At 43.6% G+C, this 18,559-nt stretch overlaps 2 protein-coding genes across 11 annotated transcripts in view; one reads left to right on the plus strand and one right to left on the minus strand.

Moving 5' to 3' along the window:
• Positions 1-7,245, plus strand: part of TUBGCP4 (tubulin gamma complex component 4) — a 36,236-nt gene extending 28,991 nt beyond the window's left edge. Inside the window, exons 13-18 of the mRNA XM_072809291.1 lie at positions 124-262; positions 2,860-3,037; positions 3,530-3,664; positions 5,097-5,213; positions 5,841-5,980; positions 6,639-7,245. Of these exons, the coding sequence (XP_072665392.1) occupies positions 124-262; positions 2,860-3,037; positions 3,530-3,664; positions 5,097-5,213; positions 5,841-5,980; positions 6,639-6,651 (722 nt within the window). The 3' untranslated portion in view covers positions 6,652-7,245. The remainder of the gene's footprint in view (positions 1-123; positions 263-2,859; positions 3,038-3,529; positions 3,665-5,096; positions 5,214-5,840; positions 5,981-6,638) is intronic.
• Positions 6,791-18,559, minus strand: part of TP53BP1 (tumor protein p53 binding protein 1) — a 102,050-nt gene continuing 90,281 nt past the window's right edge. For 7 of the 10 annotated variants that reach the window (XM_072809254.1, XM_072809256.1, XM_072809257.1 and 4 more), the window contains 7 exons: positions 16,500-16,691; positions 15,864-16,079; positions 14,021-14,236; positions 10,448-10,542; positions 9,474-9,673; positions 8,824-8,969; positions 8,095-8,449 (listed from right to left, as the gene is read on the minus strand). In XM_072809254.1, the coding sequence (XP_072665355.1) occupies positions 8,262-8,449; positions 8,824-8,969; positions 9,474-9,673; positions 10,448-10,542; positions 14,021-14,236; positions 15,864-16,079; positions 16,500-16,691 (1,253 nt within the window). In that variant the 3' untranslated portion in view covers positions 8,095-8,261. Of the gene's footprint in view, positions 8,450-8,823; positions 8,970-9,473; positions 9,674-10,447; positions 10,543-11,169; positions 11,318-14,020; positions 14,237-15,863; positions 16,080-16,499; positions 16,692-18,559 lie in introns of those variants that run through there. The other 3 variants (XM_072809258.1, XR_012022815.1, XR_012022816.1) reach the window with 3 other exon arrangements.

Here is an 18,559-nt window from a genome sequence, read left to right on the forward strand (position 1 = left end):
CTTCTGCAAGTCCCCTTTCTGTCACCTTTATGCTTCTGACACTGCAGGCTCAAGTAAGCATTCATCTCATGAATGTTGTCGAAGCTCTGGTTCTAGATTCAGCAGTCTTTTTTTTCTTAACAGATGCTGCTCAGGCAAGAGAAGGGCCTTCTCGGGAAACTTCTCCCCGGGAAGCCCCTGCATCTGGTTGGGCAGCCCTAGGTCTCTCCTACAAAGTGCAGTGGCCACTACACATTCTCTTCACCCCTGCTGTTCTGGAAAAGTGAGTATTTCTGAATTTCTCATAGGTAAATTTGGACTTCCAAGGGTAGAAATGATCAGGAATACAATCGGCAGGAGCAAGGTAACCGCGCAGCTGGTAGTTGTACACAGTCTGTAAATCAGAGGCTGAAAACTCCAATGCCTTTGTGGAACGGACGGAAAACATTAGCAAGTGAAGCTGCGGATGTGAGGCTGTGGGGTTGCTGGTGCTGAGATGAATGGGAGGGTCAAACCCTCAAATCATCAGTATGGTGACAGTAGTGTTTAAGATTTTATTTTTTAAGAAATCTCTATACCCAGCATAGGGCCTGAACTTACAAACCTGAGATCAAGAGTCTCAGGCCCCACAACTGAGCCAGCCAGGTGCCCCTGTTGTTGTTGTTTTGTTTTTTTTTTTTAAGTTGCAAAGTAAGTAGTTTACAGGCTGCCAATCTGTGACCTCCGGAAGCTGCAGTCTTGGGCACCACATGGAGAATCTGGCCTTTGTTTAGTTCCATCAGACTAGCTGTTTCCTCCCTAACTTTTGTAATTTTTTGTGGGTCTACTTGGGAAGACTATCCTCCTAAGTGTTTGCTGTGGACTTGAGCCACAGCAGAGAAGATCACTTCCTTCCTCCCAGGGAGACGCAGTGAGGACAGCTAAGCTGGGGATAGAATACAGGAGCTGGACCAAGGTGGTGAGAGACTCTTGGATCAGCTTTGTTCTTGATCCTGAGAGCCTGCCAGATGCTGCTGCTCAGCTTCATGTGGACCTCACATCCCCAACCCAAGGACCAAGAGCTCTAGGGAAGGGGAGGCAGGAGAAGCAGGCCTGGCTATGGTGGCCTGTGAAATCCGTCCCCACACCATTTAAGAATTTCTCAGATCCTGTCACACAGGTCAAGGCACTGGCCCTTGTGCTGGTTGGAGGATGGCAGCTGTTATGCTTGGACTAGAGGAAGAGGATGAAAAGGGAAATATGTGAACAAAAGGGCCTCTCATCTCTGCTCCTGTTCAGTCCTCTCTACCTTTTGGGGTAGAGAAGCTTAGGGCATGAGAGCCTAGGTATGAACTGGCAAAAACAAGGCTGGTTGAGGGAGATTTCTCTGGCAGGTTCAGAGCCCATAGCCCACCCAAGCAAGCTGTATAGACCTTGTCTTAACCCAGTGTCCCAGTGTCCCACAAGCAAACAGTCCACTTACATCCTCACTTGATACACTCTGAACACCCTTGAAGAAATCAATCTCAGATGTAGTTTTAAAAACTAATTTTTATTATGAGAATTTCCAAATATAAACAAAAGTGTGGACTATAATGATCCCCCACAGGTACATTATCCAGCTTCAGTAACTATCAACATTCTGCTTGTCTTATCTCTTCTTTTTTTCGCTAGAACCTTGTAAAGCACATCCCAGACAGGTCATTTGCCTCCATCGCTATGCGATTCAGAAAAGGCATGTTTTTAATGTAATTACAATGCAGTTATCACATCCAATAAAATTAACAATACGTCCTTATCTGGTACAGATTGAAATTTTCCCAGTTATCCAAAAATGTCTTTTTATGTTTCGGTTTGTTCAAATCAGAATCCAAACAAGGTGTACTTTTTTACTATGTTGTTCCATTAGAAATAGGTAATTTTAAAACCAAATCAGATTGGTGTCTGTAAGCCTGCCTACGAACAAGTAAACAGATCCAGTTCCACTAGGAATCAGCTGTTCTTCCCATGTGTGTTCTTGGTATGGGGCTCGGCATTTGGCAAGCAGCCCCTGAGCTTGCCTTGAGGCAGCAGTTAAGGGGCCTCCACTGCGTTCTCTTTTTTGGAACAGAGCATCACGTTAACCAAAATCCTTGCTTCCTAACACATTCTGATTATTGGTCCATGCAAGACCCTCCTTCCTATTTACACATATGCCGCAAAACCATTTTCTAGCACAAAAACTGGAACACCGACAATAATGTCTGCCTCTGTGGTCTTCCCACTCTCACTCCCTTGGCTCCCTCAGCTCAAAGTAACCATTCTCCCACACTGTTTTCTGTTCATTTTGTTTTATTTTGTTAAGATTTTATTTATTCCTGAGAGACGGGGGGGGGGGGCGGGGGAGTGGGGGTGGGCAGAGACATAGGCAGAGGGAGAAGCAGGCTTCTTGTGGGGAGCCCGATGTGGGACTCGATCCCGAGTCCTGGGATCATGACCTGAGTCAAAGGCAGGTGCTCAAATCCTGAGCCACCCAGGTGCGGTTTTTTTTTTGTCCTTTTAATATTTAGTTTTATATCTATATGTATATTCCCTCAAAATATGTTTTTCTTCTACCCAGTTGTTTCAAGCATTATAAAACAAAGCATATCAGGCTGTATGTAACCTGAGTGTTCCTTTTAATCAGAATCCCATTGCCTGGAGCCGCCTTAAGTTGAACGGATGAAGTGCAGTCGTTTTAGCGGCCATGTAATGACCCACCATATTGATAAGCCACAGCAAATTCATCCATAGCTCTAGCCATTCTCATTTCCTTCCTACATTTTGGGGCACGGGCGGCAGGCACAGAGTCCTGGGGTCTGTCTTGCAGGTGAGGTGGGAAGTGAAGTTTTATTCTTGAATAGCCTGCCGTTTGTGTCCCAGGTACAATGTTGTTTTCAAGTACTTACTGAGCGTGCGCCGGGTGCAGGCCGAGCTGCAGCACTGCTGGGCCCTACAGATGCAGCGCAAGCACCTCAAGTCCAACCAGACTGACGCAGTCAAGTGGCGCCTGAGAAATCACATGGCATTCTTGGTGGATAATCTTCAGTACTATCTCCAGGTCTGGGTCAGGGGATGAATGGGAGGAAGGGGTAGGGAAAAAAAGTCTGGGACATGAGCAGGATTTACCAAAGAGGAACTGCAGTCCTGCATTGGACGAGATGTTGGGGGTTGAGAAAATGCAGGTTAGATCGTTGGGAGGGGTTTCTTGGCGGCATTTTAAAGGAAAGTGGGAATAAATGAAGGAGAATGAGCTTAGGGTTCTTGTCAGCAATGCTGATTCGATCCTTAGTTTTAGTTGGCTAGGCCGTCTGGAATCTGTAGGACTTAACCAGGTTAGTCAGTGGAGGCGATATGGCGTGAAGTGGGGGATCTGCCAGAACTTTGGGGTTATGAGGCATTAGGCAGAGAACTTGCTACAAGGCAAGGTAATATGGCCTCTGCGCGGCTTTAAAGTGGCTCCAAGAATTTCTTTCATACTGTATTTCATCTTAATGTCCTTGAGTGCTTAGAATATGCCAGGTACTGAAAGCATCTGTTCACTGCCCATCAGGTAGATGTGCTGGAGTCTCAGTTCTCACAGCTGCTGCATCAGATCAATTCTACCCGTGACTTTGAAAGCATCCGATTGGCTCATGACCACTTCCTTAGCAATCTGCTGGCTCAGTCCTTTATCCTGTTGAAACCTGTAAGTAGGGCTCTGGGCTTCCTCAGACTGCTTCCACCCTGACTGTTCCCTTAGGTCCCGAGTTGCCAGGATACGGAACTATCATTCAACAGTTGTTCAATCTCCATTTTTAAACCTTTCTGACAACTTAAAGCAAAACTATAAGGGACTGTTAAAAGGGAACTTAAATGTCTTTGAGTTTCTGAAATACTATATCCTCAGGATGTGGTGCGCAGCTATAGAAGAAAGAATATGTGCTTAGCCCTCAAAGGGAAGAATTTAAAGAATTTTAAATAAAACTTTTCTGACACCACAGAAGGGCTAATGAAAAGCACATAGTGCTTACTTTCTTAGAAATCTTTTGGATCAGGATTGACCAGTTGAGAGTTGTTTTCACAGACAAGTGAATAGTGTCTCCCTTTGTGTACATATGTACCTCTCCTTTAGGGTAGTTACTCTCAGCCTTGCCTACACATGGGAATCACCTAGAAGCTTCAAAAAATCTGGGGCCCCGAGCACTTATATTAGAATCTCTGGAGTGAAACCCAGGCACCTGTGTTTTTTTAAAGCTCACAAATACATGAAAATTCTCAAATAAAAAGTGGGAAGGTTGAAATGACCCCTCACAGTTACGTAGATTCCGCTTCATCCCTGATGTCAGCCAGCTGTCATCCCTCAGTCCTGCCACAGCACAAACACTAGACTTCTCTTGTTCGTATTCGGAGCTATTTTTGCTGCACTCAGTAAGGGAGAGCAGGTTACACAGATGCCACTCCAAGGGCTGTTTGTGTGAATGGACAACACCAAAAGCCGCTGTGACAGGCCAACTACCCTCGTGTGGCATGAGTACACCCTTGGGAAAAGCAGAAGATCAGAGCAGGTGGTGACCATTAAATATTTATTGAGTGCTTACTTTATGCAAGGCACTGGGGATACAAAGAGGTATAAGTCATGGCTCTGCCCTTAAGGAGCTCACAATCTAGTTGGAGAAACAGAACATACATACATACACAGACTAGTAACAACACAGGTGGCCTGAACAGATGCCAAGAGAACAGTACAGATAATAGAGAAGCAGGGGGGTCACTAGAGGCTACAGGGGGGAAGGGAGTGCCCCACCAAGAGAACTTGAACTGGCATTAAGGAGAGTAGCTCTGAGCAAAGCTCAGGGCTGGAGCACATGTGGGTCCAAGAGACGATGCCTAATTTGATGTGGCTAGAATGGAAGTTTTGTGCAGGGGTTACTAGCAGAATAGTAGCATCTTTGCCAGAAAGCGAAGAGTTGGTGTTACACGTGTTGTATTTCGAGGAGCCCACAGGACTGACTCATACGTGACAGTCTCTCCTGAGGTCAAAGAATGGGAATAAAGTAACTCTCAGACTGTTTTCCCAGATCTCTAATCTCATAGATTTATCTTCCTTCTTTTCCTAATACCAACTATTTCCTGGGTAGGTGTTTCACTGCCTGAATGAAATCCTAGATCTCTGTCACAGCTTTTGCTCGCTGGTCAGTCAGAACCTGGGCCCACTGGATGAACGTGGGGCTGCCCAGCTGAGCATCCTGGTCAAGGTGAGTCTGCCTGGCTGTTGGCAGTATGCAGCCCTGTCCAAAGGGTAGAGGTTTGTTTTGCCAATGGGGAGTCATGATCTTTCCCTCTGGGTCAATAAAGCATTTCCCCAATACATATATACACACAGAAATAAGAAGATACAAAGATAAAAATGTTGGCATCAGTTCATTTTGAAGCAGATAGTTATGTGCCATCTCAGCATTTGAAAATAGTTTGGCCGTGAATAGTTTCTTCAGCCCACAAACATGCATTGGTTTTGTTCTCACAACCTCCTATCCAACCTCCTTCCTTGAACGAACTCCGTTTCGCTGGGATTGTAATTATCTGACTCTAACAAAAATGCGCAGGCTCTCCCCAGCCCCAGTAATCAACAGAATAGATGCTAACTTCCTCCTGAGAATGGGAGTGTACTTTCACTCAAAGCCACGCCATCCGTGGACTCAGTACTAAGACGACCTTTTAGGAGCTAATAGAAGCGAGGCTGTGGGAAGGCCAGCTGGTGCTGGAGAATTTTGAGCAAGTTTTTTAAGGAACCCCCTCCCCCCCCCCCCCAGCCTCACTCCACATGGACAGTTGGTTGAGTCTGAGAGGAATAGGAATGACAGCCTGAGTCCTTCTCTCTGCAGGGCTTTAGCCGCCAGTCTTCACTACTATTCAAGATTCTCTCCAGTGTTCGGAACCATCAGATCAACTCAGATTTGGCTCAACTGCTCTTACGGCTAGATTATAACAAATACTACACCCAGGCTGGCGGAACTCTGGGCAGGTAGGAACAAGCCTTAGGGAAGTGTGGGGACTCCATGAATGTGGCTGTTTAACAAGTTGTAATTCCAGAGCTGAGACATCAGCCACTGTCTCATCCAAGTAGCTCATTTTATAAGCAAGGAAACTAAGGCTTAGAGACATGAAGGGCTATGTCTGATCAGCTCTCTTAATTCAAAGGAAGCTTATTTTCTAGTAAAAGCCATCATCATAGTAAAATACTAAAACTCCTGATGCTGAGATGGGTTTTTAGTTCTCAGCTGGGCTGGAAGAAAGAACTGAGCAGTAGTTGGTTCCCAGTTCTGACATTAACCAGCTGTGCAGCCTCAGGCACCCTTGCCTCACTGGCCCCCCAGCTTCTGCATTTGGGAAAGGTGATCGCCCCTTCTAATTCTTAGCTTTTTAATCCAGTAGATTCAGCGGTGGTTGGCTTTTCTCAGAGGTCTGTCCTATTTTTTAAAAAGCACTTTATTGTTCTTTCTGTCTCCTAATTGTCCTCAAGCAGATTTTTCCTAAGCGACTTTAGTGGAAGAGTCAAAGAAACTTAAGAGTTTTAGAAGATGACACTACGTAGATCACAGGTTGCCCTGATTCCTATTTCTTTGAAGAAAATCTTGGGAAAGCATATTTGATAAGGCTCTTTTTTTGTTGTTGTTTTCTAGTTTTGGGATGTGAAAATACCTGGTTCACAAACCAACAGTCTCTCACCGTGTTCCCAAATCTGTGACAGAAGATTTAAAACATCCTACTCTTCAGCCACTCAACAAATGCTTGCAGCCTACTGAGTGAGGGTCCTACTTTTTCCTCCTAGAAGCTACTACTGCTGAACATTCATGGGTACAGATCCTTCCCACGTGGAAGGGTCTACCCTACCTTAGAGTTCTTAACTCCCCTACCATAGAGGATATGTAGTGCCAGCTCCCTCTCCACTGACCTTGCAAGATCCATTACACTGAGAACATCTGTTGGACACACCCATTTATTGAGCACCTACTATATGCCTAGGTATTGCTCAAGCTGGTGGTAAAAGGGCAATTTTAGCTATTGATAATGTACTTAAAGCAGTAGTATTTTAACAAAGAAAAAGGGTCCTTAAGAAAAAAGCTGAGGTCAAATTCTTAGATTTCAGATATTGAAAACTGCAGGTCTAATTATCCCCTCTTGGAAGAACCAAAGGAGTTGGAGTTCCCTTAATCTGGCCCAACCATTACTGTAATTATTAGTGTTCATACTGGTCTGAATCAAAATAAATATTCATTGTACAAACAACTCCCTTTGTACTGAAAAAGAATGAAGCATTCCGGCCTCAGTATAGCCAGTGAATCTGGTCCTCCATCTGTCCTATTTCCTGCCCTTTTGTGCTAAAGGTGACCCCCCTCCATTGCTGTCTGTGGAGAAGTGAGATTATGGCCCACCACCTGTTTTTGTAACTTTTTATTTTCTGGATCCCAGCCACATTCATCTGTTTACCTCTTATCTATGGTTGTCTTCATGCTGTCATGGCGAAGGGGAGTATTTGTGACACATCAAATGGTCCAGAAAGCCTAAGATATTTACTAATTGGTAGCAAACACTTTTTAACTCCTGCTTTAGATAATGAGAGGACATCAACAGAGATGATGCTAGGGGTAGGGAAGGAATAGCTTCTTGTAACTGACAGCAATAACTGTTATAAAATTGGATCTCTGGTTAGAGCTTCTAACATTTCCAAGTGTTGTCACTATGTTTCTCAAGTTTTTCCTTGTAGAAAGTCGTTCCATCAGGCTTGTAGTCCCTGCCCTTTCACAGCAATTGGTGCTTTTTCCTTTTTAGTTCTCTAAAGAGACTTAAGTGACAGGAAGCTTAGAACAGTGTTCAATTCCATTCAACCTTTACTACAACTAATGATCAGGGCCTACTATAAAATCAGATTTTTAGAAGTACTGAATTTCAGACAGCCCAGGATCATCACCCTTTGACAAAGATGCCACAGGAAAAAAATTTTTAATTTTCCTATTTTTCTTGGCTAGCTGTCCTACTATGAACAAGCCTATTGAAAACCACAGAGAAGGTACTATATTTTTTGTTTTGCTATTTGTTCTGCGATTAAGTTCAAAGAAATGGATGAAGAAATCCCAGTTACTACAACCAAAGAGATTCAACATTTATTTTATCATAAAAGTCCAGCAAATAAAACTATATACAAGATCCATGCAAGGAATCCAGTTACACACAAGACACATTTAAAACCTGGTTAAAACACAATCTCTACAACAGCAGGGAATAAAATCAGTTAAGACCAAGTATTAGTGAGAAACATAATCATGTTTGTATTTTGGATGCTGCTTGAATCCAATTCTCTCCCCAACAATGAGGCACTGGATCACCCACTCTTGTGACACCACAGGCAGCTGCAATGCTTCAGCACACTTCAGCACCGAGGCTGGGCATGAGGGATCCGTCACCACCACGTCAAATACCCCTAAAGCAATATCTGCAGGAAGCAGGGGAAGGTGAGTGAGGAAAGGAGACTCCCATTTAGCCTTCCATTAAAAAAGATGTGCTTCCTAGCCAGGATGGTGCATTGGGCCCAAACTCCAGTCTTTTTGTCAAAGAGTGTTACTGATCACAACCAAAAGTGAAGTTACCATCACTATATGCTAACCTTGTACAAATATTTACAGATACACACTGGACACCCGTAGAAGCATCAACAGCCCAGTGCCTCACTCCTAGTGGCTCACTTCTTGAAGGTAGTACCTTTCTTCTCTTAGGCAGAGAAGGTCAGCCTATCAGACCACAAGGCCTAACACCTACGGGTCTAAGGACATCCCTGAAGCAATAACACCACACACACTTTCCAGGTACCTTTGTTATGGGCACTTGAATGGTGCTGCTTCACAGAGGCTGCCCCCCCGGTCATGAGGATCTCAGACCAGAGCTCCAGGAAGTTCTGCTGTTGGTCTGACACCAAGAGTACCTTCAGATTGTGGAAAGGGTTTTCACGGGGTTGCCTACAAAGGAGTCAAGAGACACAGCACCTTGGGATTGGAAAAGACCTTAGCATGACAGATTACACCCAACAAGAGCCCTTCCGCAAAGGGACTTGGGTACATGTGAATATTTTCAGAAGTCCTTCATTAGGCTACCACTCCCCTTCTCTTCTTCTGTGAATCATGTGTATTCTCTGGGACCCTGGCCTTCTAAATCCAACCCTTCTGCTGTCCAGGTCTGTCCTGGGGCTGAGAATAAACTACCTTGCTTCAAACTTAGTCCCCTAATAACCTCAGACGGTGAGAATACTGAACCTACAAGGAAATCGTCACACATTTTCTAACGGTCCTTAACCAGGATCCCTCAGGGACAAAGTAGATGAACTGATCAAATGAATTCACTCGAATTCTCTAATTTATCCTATGAGGATTCTAGTTTCTAGAAATACTCTCTTATCTAGATTCTCCCCTCCAAAAGCTTGCTATCTTCCTGCCTGTCATCCTAGATGGGCTCCAAATACTCACCAATCCAGAATTCTTTGCTCCTCAAGGCTGTACCCTGCAGGCAACAAATAATTGCGGTAATTCTGGAGCTGGTTGGCATGGCAACTATCATGGACCCAGACATGAGACACACAAGGAATCCCACTGGCAAGGCACAGGAAATACTTCCGGGTCCGACAATGCTGATCCGCAATTAGGAGACACTGGTAGGCTGTGTTACACTGGAAGAAAAGGAAAAAAACCAATAGGTCTGGTGACTTCTATAGAAAGCCCCTGAAAAGCAGCCCTGAGTCAGAGAACAGATCTGAATACTTTCAAATACTACCTAAAATGTGGTTGAGCCTATCCTTCTGCCCAAAGCTTGCTTTCTCAATAAAAGGTCCAAAGGGCTTCCCTAGGTACTCTCCCGCCTCACCTCCAGGTTTCTGAGGGCCTAAACCCTCAAGGGACAACACAATCCCAGGTATTCAACCTTCCAGGCTGAGAATCAGCAACACTGTCATAGGGATTTCTATTAAACACAGATTTGATAAATAAAAAAATTTAAAAAAAAAAAAAAAAGGGATCCCTGGGTGGCGCAGTGGTTTAGCGCCTGCCTTTGGCCCAGGGCGCGATCCTGGAGACCCGGGATCGAATCCCATATCGGGCTCCTGGTGCATGGAGCCTGCTTCTCCCTCTGCCTATGTCTCTGCGCCTCTCTCTCTCTCTCTCTGTGTGACTATCATAAATAAATAAAAAAATTTTAAAAAAAATAAATAAATAAACACAGATTTGAATCTGCTTTTGTCCCAAAAACAGAACCACAGCCTTTAACAGACAAAGGTTCTAACTTCTCTTCCTTACACACAAGTAAAAATTCTATTTCATTCAACAACCCTGTGGCAGTTTCCCCAGTTCCTGAACTGTTTACTTGGTGTACCCAGCCTCCTCACCCCTCCCTCTCAGGCTCATCTCATCACTGCCCCTCTGGGAAGCTACACAAAGAAACGCCTCACCTGGGCTTCATTGAAGTCTTCAAGAATATAGCCAGCTCCTGCTCGAAGCTGGGATTCTGTATACTGCTTGTTGAAAGGAGGAATTTCTAAAAATTCTATTTAAAAGAAGAGACAACCAGGATCATAATTACCAATTAGTTTCTTATTTGCTACTTTAAGCCTGCTTCTTACTGCTCTCTCTTACACTCCCCCCGCGTTATCTCCATAGCACTATATCCCAAAGACAGATAGGACAAGGGCTTTCCCATGGGTCAGAAAGAGCTACGTTGTGAGGACTATAAAATGCTGCCAAAAGAAAGGACAAGAGTAGAAGGGGTGGGCGAAGATGAGAAATGGGATAGGTCCTAGACCTAAAAACATCAAAGGTTTCTGTACTGAGTCATGGGACTGTTAACAGGGATGGACACACAAGCAGTTCCCATGGTGAGGTATTCTAGTTTGAGTAACCCTTACCAGCAGGAAGCTGTTCCTTATGTCTACCCTAAATCTCTCCTGCAAACTAAGCCCATTTCCTCCAATTCTGCCTGCTGTGGAGACGAATAACTGATTAGCACTTTTTCTAACAAAGCCTTCAAATTTCCCCTTCATCAGCATTTTCACCCCCTATACACTAAAACTTTGATGAACCAGAATGCTCAAAGTGGGATTTCTAAAATGTAACTGATTAAGTGAAGGTTAGCCAGTAAAATCCTATTTCAACCTTTTTATTGAAAACTATCTACCTTTGATGATCTTGAAGTACCTCAGGACACTGAACATCAATGACTGCATTACAGCCTTGAGGGTGAAGTAGAAGTTATGAGAGATGAAGCTGAAGCTGTAATGACCCTAGGCAATTAGAAATAGCTTCTTTTGACCAAATATCTGCTCCTCTCATATATAAATAACACATTAAAAAAAGAAAAGAAAAAAGCAAGACATTAGAGATTTTAGTTAATTATGATTTCTGAGAAATTAAGTTCTAGTGAATTTATCACAAATAATAAAACCCAACCAAATTCATAAGAGTTCAGCGCCAGGACCACGCCCCTTCCCCCTTATGCCCAGTGGTGAAGGCTGGCACAGCAGACCCCCTGCAGAGAGGCCAGCCCTGTGGTGTCCTCCCTGCCTGCTGGAGCTGCTCGGGACTGCTGATGCCCCACACTCAGGCCTCTACGCCTTGGGTTAGGTCTGACTGGCCAGCCCATTCACCTTCATTGCTCTTTTCTTGACTAAGCATTCTCCATGTCCCTCTTAAAATGAGAGCTCAAACTGCAAACCCTAAATGGTTGTAAAAAAAAAAAAAAAAAACTCAGAATATACCAGGACTATGTCTCAGTGTTGTCACTGCATCCTGTTGATCCATCTCAATATACCTCATCACAATTTTCAGTACCAACACTCTACTGCTGAGTCACTGCCAAGGCCTCTCATGGTCCTTTCTTTTTCCTAAGACTTCTATTTTATGTCTGCTTAATACAGGTCGGTTTCTAGTCTTAACATTTAGATTTTAATCCCCAATTATATTTCCTTGCTTCTGTGTAATCAACTATTACCCCACCAAGGCAGTAGTTGTCTACTCTATTTTTTCCCCATCTTCGATTTAATTTATTTGTGACTTAAGAGTGGCCCTGCCCCACCAGAGGCTAAAATGAACAGATTTTTAATTCCATCATCTACATCAAGGATGAAGGTACTAAAAGAACCCAACTCCAGAGTCAATCCCCATGGTTGATGGGTCCCTAATGGTGTGCCTCCTAACAACACCAGGTGCCATATTCTTAATTCACTAATAAATATGTCTCATTAAACAGATTCAAATATTTATGAGCTCCTGATCTAAACTAGCATCTAAGAGATTTCCATTTCTCTACAAGTCATATCACATAGTTTCTTTAAAACTGTTGATATTCTGTTAGAAGACTGTTTAAGTACAAATGTCTTCAGGCTTCTTGAGGGACCTCTCAACATCCTACATGCCAAAAATATCAAGGATTCTGGTACTGTTGGGCAATGTCCAATGATGAAGGAGCAACATAAAGCAGACTGTTCAGTATAACCACACTTTCCACAAGAAACCTGGAAATCTCTGAAAAATGTCCAATTTACTCATTTAGACAAGGCCTACATTCCCCCCACCCCCACTCTCAGTTATAAGGCTGGAATTAAAAACATTTGATGTATCAATAATGGAAAGAATTTTTATGAGTAGAGTTTAGTAATCACACACAGGGTCACAGATATTTAAGGAACTGCATCTCATACCATAGCTGGCTTTCTTGACCATGCTGTACCAACCCACAAATAAAACACCTATAGAGTTGCCTTGTGAAGCCCTGGTCTAGGGAAGGGCTAGAAAAGAAGGTCCAGAGTCTAGCAACACCATAAAAGCAAAAGAAAACACAAGACCACAAACTGTTTTGATGCCACAACACATCTCACACAATCTTCAAGGGACTCATTAAGATCAAAGTAAAACTACGGTCTTGGCTAGGAAACTCTTCATACACCTTCTCTCCAATGAAACCTATCTGAATTCTGACAGACAAGATTGGGTACACACCTAACCTTGAAACTCCACACATTGCCACACCTGCTCCTACACCCTAGAGCGGCTCAACCGATGACTCTATGTACCTTCCAAATACCACAAACCCTAACTACAACTCCCCGACCATCCTTCCCATGTCCCTGTACCAATGTCCACATGGCTACAGTTGGTCAGATACAGTTTTGGTTAGTGAGCAAAGAGTCATCCACACACTGAAATGCCAACCATCACAAATCTTCAGTGATGCTCTGTTATGATAATCCTGTTAATTCAATTCCTTAAGAGTCAACTCTAATCTGCAGAACATCATCCCATCTGACCTTAAGTGTTCAGACACATCTGGATGCTGTGAGTCACTTATAGTGTATACATTTGCTTCTGCCCATTTTATCTCCTAGATCACACTCTTTAGACAGCTGAAACAATTTTTATCTCTCCGCACTACAGCTTTGACTCAATCCCAAGGTAACAGACAATATAGAAATGCAATATATAGATGTAGTTTTAGGTTGAAGAGAGATACAAGAGAAGCTTAGAAGCTATTTCTCTACAATACCCTGGGGCCCTGAGCACCCTATATTCTTAATCTTACGCTCAGACCTCAAGAGAATGAACTTTAGCCCCCACATGGGTTTTCTCTAGCAGTTGCCTCTAGAATACAGATGGGAAAGCAGTAGGTGTTCAGAAACTTAACTGATTTGGAGGATTGTAGTAGGGTAAAACAAACAAGGGTTCTAGTCCCAAGTCTATCACCCTTATAGCAAACAAAAAGCAATTATTTAACCTATCCAAGCTTGTTTCCTCCTTGGTAAAGTAGATGATAAGATCTATTTCCCATCTGCCTCACAAGATTGTTTTGAGGAGCCACTAAGAGGACTCTTGTGGAAATGGTCTATAAATGGTCTAGAAAGCAGGACTAGTTAATTTTCCCAGACCAAGATCCCAGATACTACCTGCACTGCTTCCTTTACAGGTTCATAAAGTGAATGAAAAGGAACAAAGCGCCCATGTGTCAGAGCCGCCAGGGCTTCCTAGGGACCTACCCTCCTCTTCCTCACTGCTTCCTGTAGGACCATCTGCCAGTTTGGAGCGGCTGGCCAACTTGTCACTTGTTGTGGCCATGGTGAGAAGAAAGGCATAGCCCAGAAACAAGGTCTTGTTGAGAGGCAAAGGCCCTCTCTGCTCTTCCAGGGTAGAGGGTTCACCCATGTTGTCTCCACTCTCACAGGGGCTCATAAACTCTCCTGCCCCTACTGCACCTGGAAAGGACAGAGACACAGTTACTAGAGGATACACACCGCTGCCTAGGCATGACAGGATGGCTAGGCAATGTCCTGATCAACTTTTTTGAGCTACTGACCAAAGACCATTCCTATGGTCCATAACCTAGGACCCGATTTATAGTAGAGAAAATCTGATATACTTATATTTTACAATCATGACGATATATACATTATTTTTTCACAAATGAAAATCAATAGTATTATTTTTGTACAGCCAAACAAATACTTCTGAGATCATCTGAAGAAAGTGGTGGTTCTAATACAAAGCTTAGGTAAGAGTGAGAGATATTTGGAAATCTTCAGCCCACTTTCTCTGCCCAGTGCTCAGATTTCCCCAGGATATGTGATATTTTGAAATAGCCCTTAAAAGCAAACAATAAAAAGCCAACTTTTTTATTACCAAGAAATGTCCCAGGCAGATACTCCCACCCCATCCCTGACCCTCACCAGAATGGTGCACAGAATACTTGATAATAAAGTGTTCTCACATGTTGACTGAACCACATGAAAACAGCCTGCTTCAACTGTCCCAGTTTCCAACCCCTGGGGGTGGGTAAGTGAACCAGCCGGCCCAGGACTCCCAGAACACCCATGCTAGGAGTGCCCCAATAAGTCCTCAAGAAGAAAACAAATACCTGATTTGGAGAAGCGGAATCATAGCCTCATTAGGAGGCTAAGATGACAGACAGGTCATGCCTCCCTAAAACAAAACCAGCAGGAGGAGAACAGTCTGATGTAGTATGCATAAGCCTGGACTTCAAAGTCAAACTGCCTGCATGTGAATTCTGGATTACTATGTCACCTTGGGAAAGTTAGCCAACCTTTCCGTGCCTCAGATTCAACTGAAAACTGAATTCTAGCATCTATACCTCACAGGGATTATTTGAGGTAATACTTATGAAGCACTTAGTTCCATCACATAACCTGAACACAAAAGTGTTCGTTAGATATGGAGATGACACAACCCAAAGACGCAGTTAACAAAAGCAGCTCTGGGGCCAGGGCAATGTAAAAATCGATGAACTCCTTCAGTTTGCTGTACTCAGAGGGCAGACACTGAAGACTTTACCCCAGCAGCTGTGAATGGATCACAGTAGAGACTCAGTAAACAATAGATGGATAAATTCCTGTTAATATGAAGCATGAGGGACTGGAAAGGAGTTGGGGAACAGTGCAAGGAGGAGAGATGTAGACTGAGGTACTAGCTTTCAAAAGGAAGTCTGGGAGAGCCAGAGGACCCTTAGCGCAAAAGAGGGGGAATCAGAGCTTGCTGAGGTATAAAATGGGGTCACATAAAAGAAGAGATAGAAGACCAATTTTACCTACTTTGAATCTACTTAAAATTCAGTATTTCTTTCCCTCTTAGAACCTACACAAAAGTCAATATATGTGTCCAATCAAGACCTGGCATCCTATCTACCTCCACTGGACTCTACTGGGAGATAGGTAGAGGTGGATGGAGTTAGCAGAGGGCTTGTGTGGGACCTCAACTTTGTAGCCAGGAAAGAGGAATCATTGCCGATTATCAGGTTCCATCTCTCCAGCAGCTAACCCTACATTCCACAGTGGTCTGAGGGAGAATGAGGCAAAAGGGAGCACTCACCAGGTTTCACAGTGGCAGACTTCCGGCCTCGCTTGGCAGGGGACCGTTCCTCTTCAGAAGTGATCAGTTTTCTTTTGCCTGAGAGAACTCCCGAGGAGGCACGAGGGCTTTCTGTGGTCTTGCGGGTAGGGGTGGTGCTGCTGCTGCTAGAGGCAGTAGGGGTGGCCGGGGAGCTGACATTGCTGCGCCGTTTCCGTTTCCCTTCCACCAAATTGTCTACAATAGGATAAGCCAAAGGTTGGTCAACTCCTATGGTCTGAGGTCCTGGACTCCAAGAAGCCAGGCAGAACTCTCCAAGTTAGAGAGCACCACACCCTTTCCCCCCACCTCTCGTAGGGACAAGAAACCTCTTTGAAAGCTACCATCTTTTTTGTTTCAGTCTCAATCATGACTGAAATATGTCTGGCCCCTGCAGAACCGAGGAGGCCAGAAGAATCTAAGGATTTACTAACTTAACTGGTCCCAGGGAGGAAACAGAGATAGGCAGTGGCTCCAGAACATGGCGGCTCATCAGCATCTCACAGCACCACACAGGAAGAGTAAGATTTAGGAAAGCATGCTGACTGCTCTAGAATTCACTCCTCCCACCACAGAGCAGGGGCCCGGAGGCAGTTTCTCAGGAAGTAAACGTCTTACCCAAGCTGATATCTGCTGCCTTGGTGAGGGGTGTTACTGCCTCATATGGGCCAAGGCCATACTGCTCCCTCAATCTGTTTCCTTGCTCCAAGGACAGGATGACGGCCATCCGCTTGTACCACTTCCTTTGGCCTTCTTTTTCAATGCTGTAGTACAGCTCTCCAGACTCCTTCCTATGCCCTTTCACCACTCCTGGGTGGGAACAACATAAGAGCAGCCTGCTGTTGTTTTACGTTGCTCAGCATCCACTCAAAATGGCTCTGCACAGCAGGCTTGGGTTAGGGCATTAGGAGGTCCAACAGTGCACTGAAGTTACTACTTAAATAAATGCCAGCTGTCAATCCCAGACAATGGCACCACTTATAAATATATGTAGCTACTACCCTGGAATTGGGAGATGGAAAGTTTCTCAACAGAAGGAACCCTTTATAAAATTACAAAATAAAGCTTCCTAAAGCCAGCCTTTATGAGTTATTAGTTGTTCAATTATTTCTTGAAGTGAAGTGACATGTAGTTTCTAACAATCCCATAATTTACTAAACCTTTCCTTCTTGGTTTCTTTGGAGGCTGAGTCATAATTCTTGAGTTAAGTTGTAGGTAAAAGATGACATCACTCTAAGAGAGAACATGTGTTTGTGTGCTAAAATCAAAATAGAGATATAGAGCAAAGAAAGGAAAAAATAAATAAATTCTGCCTTTCCTGCCTAATCTTACCTACTTCTTGCTCTGATTCAGAACCTAAAGATAAGGTCTTTAGGTCATAAGGAACACACCATGGAGTATAAAAGAGACTGTGGCTAGAATTCAGGAGACCTGAGCCTAGGTCTAATTCTGCTACCACCAAGCTGTGTGATCTTGCATAAAACCTATTCCCAAACCTATGAAAAAGATCATACTCCTTCCCCTCTATCCATCAATAAACAATTTACACACGTGTGCAATATATACGGGTATACACACACACACACACACACACACACACAAAACACACATATATAATATAAAAACAAGGCATTACCATGAATACCTTTTCATTCTTATAAGGGTCCATTTGTTCTCCCCCATTAGCCTGTGCTTGAATGAAGGGCTAAAAGAAAGCCAGAGCATATGCCACCAAGGAAAGAAAAAAGAGATGTGAAAGCAGGCCTTAGTTCTATCTATGCTACATAATCACTCCCTTTCCCCTTGCTTTCTTCATCTCCTGGCTTAAACCTCTACCAGCAAACTAATCACAAAGACCTCCTTCAAAAGTACAAAGAAGCCCAACGCCAAGAATACACTTCACACTGATGAAGAGTTATTAGAAATAGAAGCAGTCTCATGTTGACATTAGTAGACAGCCTCAGTAAATGAAGACACACAGACTCCACCCACTCCTTGATGCCATAATTCACCCAAGATAAGCTTTACACCTGAAAAGAAGTATGAATACATTTGATACAAACTATGTAAACCACAGGTCATAAAAGACCTAAATCCATATACTACTAACTGATGCCACATGAGCTAAGTGTTACCCAGGACTAGAAGGTGAAGTTTAACAATGAAATAAAGGGGCAAAGAACAATTACTCAGCAGTCCACATCACAAGAAAGTCTGAGAGACTTCAGAGGCACTGTTTGTTGCCCGTTATATCCTGATCTATGTTCCAAACAATCTCCAGAAATGCTGTTTCTAAATGACAAACTCACCACAAACATTTATGTCCAAATTAGCTTACAGAAAAGAGGTAATATATTCAAAGAACTGGTACACAAAGCAGTCCTAACAAATCTCTCACCATCACCATTACAGGGAACTGGCTACCTAAAAAAAAAGGGGTGGGGGGGTGTACCACTTTTCAAACCAGACAGTAAATGGTAGGTATGTAGGCATAAAAACACAGTACTAACAACTTCTTCCTAGGCAAAAATATCTCAATATATCTGCCACACTCAACTACTAGATTCCCAGCAAGGCAGGTACTGTAAGTGTAAGTCTCAATGGTGAAAAAACAGATACCAGAAAGGGAAAAACACTAACTTTACAGTGTTGGCAAACACTTTAACTAAGGGATAAAA

Source organism: Canis lupus, chromosome 32 (genome assembly GCF_048164855.1).
Source record: "Canis lupus baileyi chromosome 32, mCanLup2.hap1, whole genome shotgun sequence".
NCBI classification, from domain to species: Eukaryota; Metazoa; Chordata; class Mammalia; order Carnivora; family Canidae; genus Canis; species Canis lupus.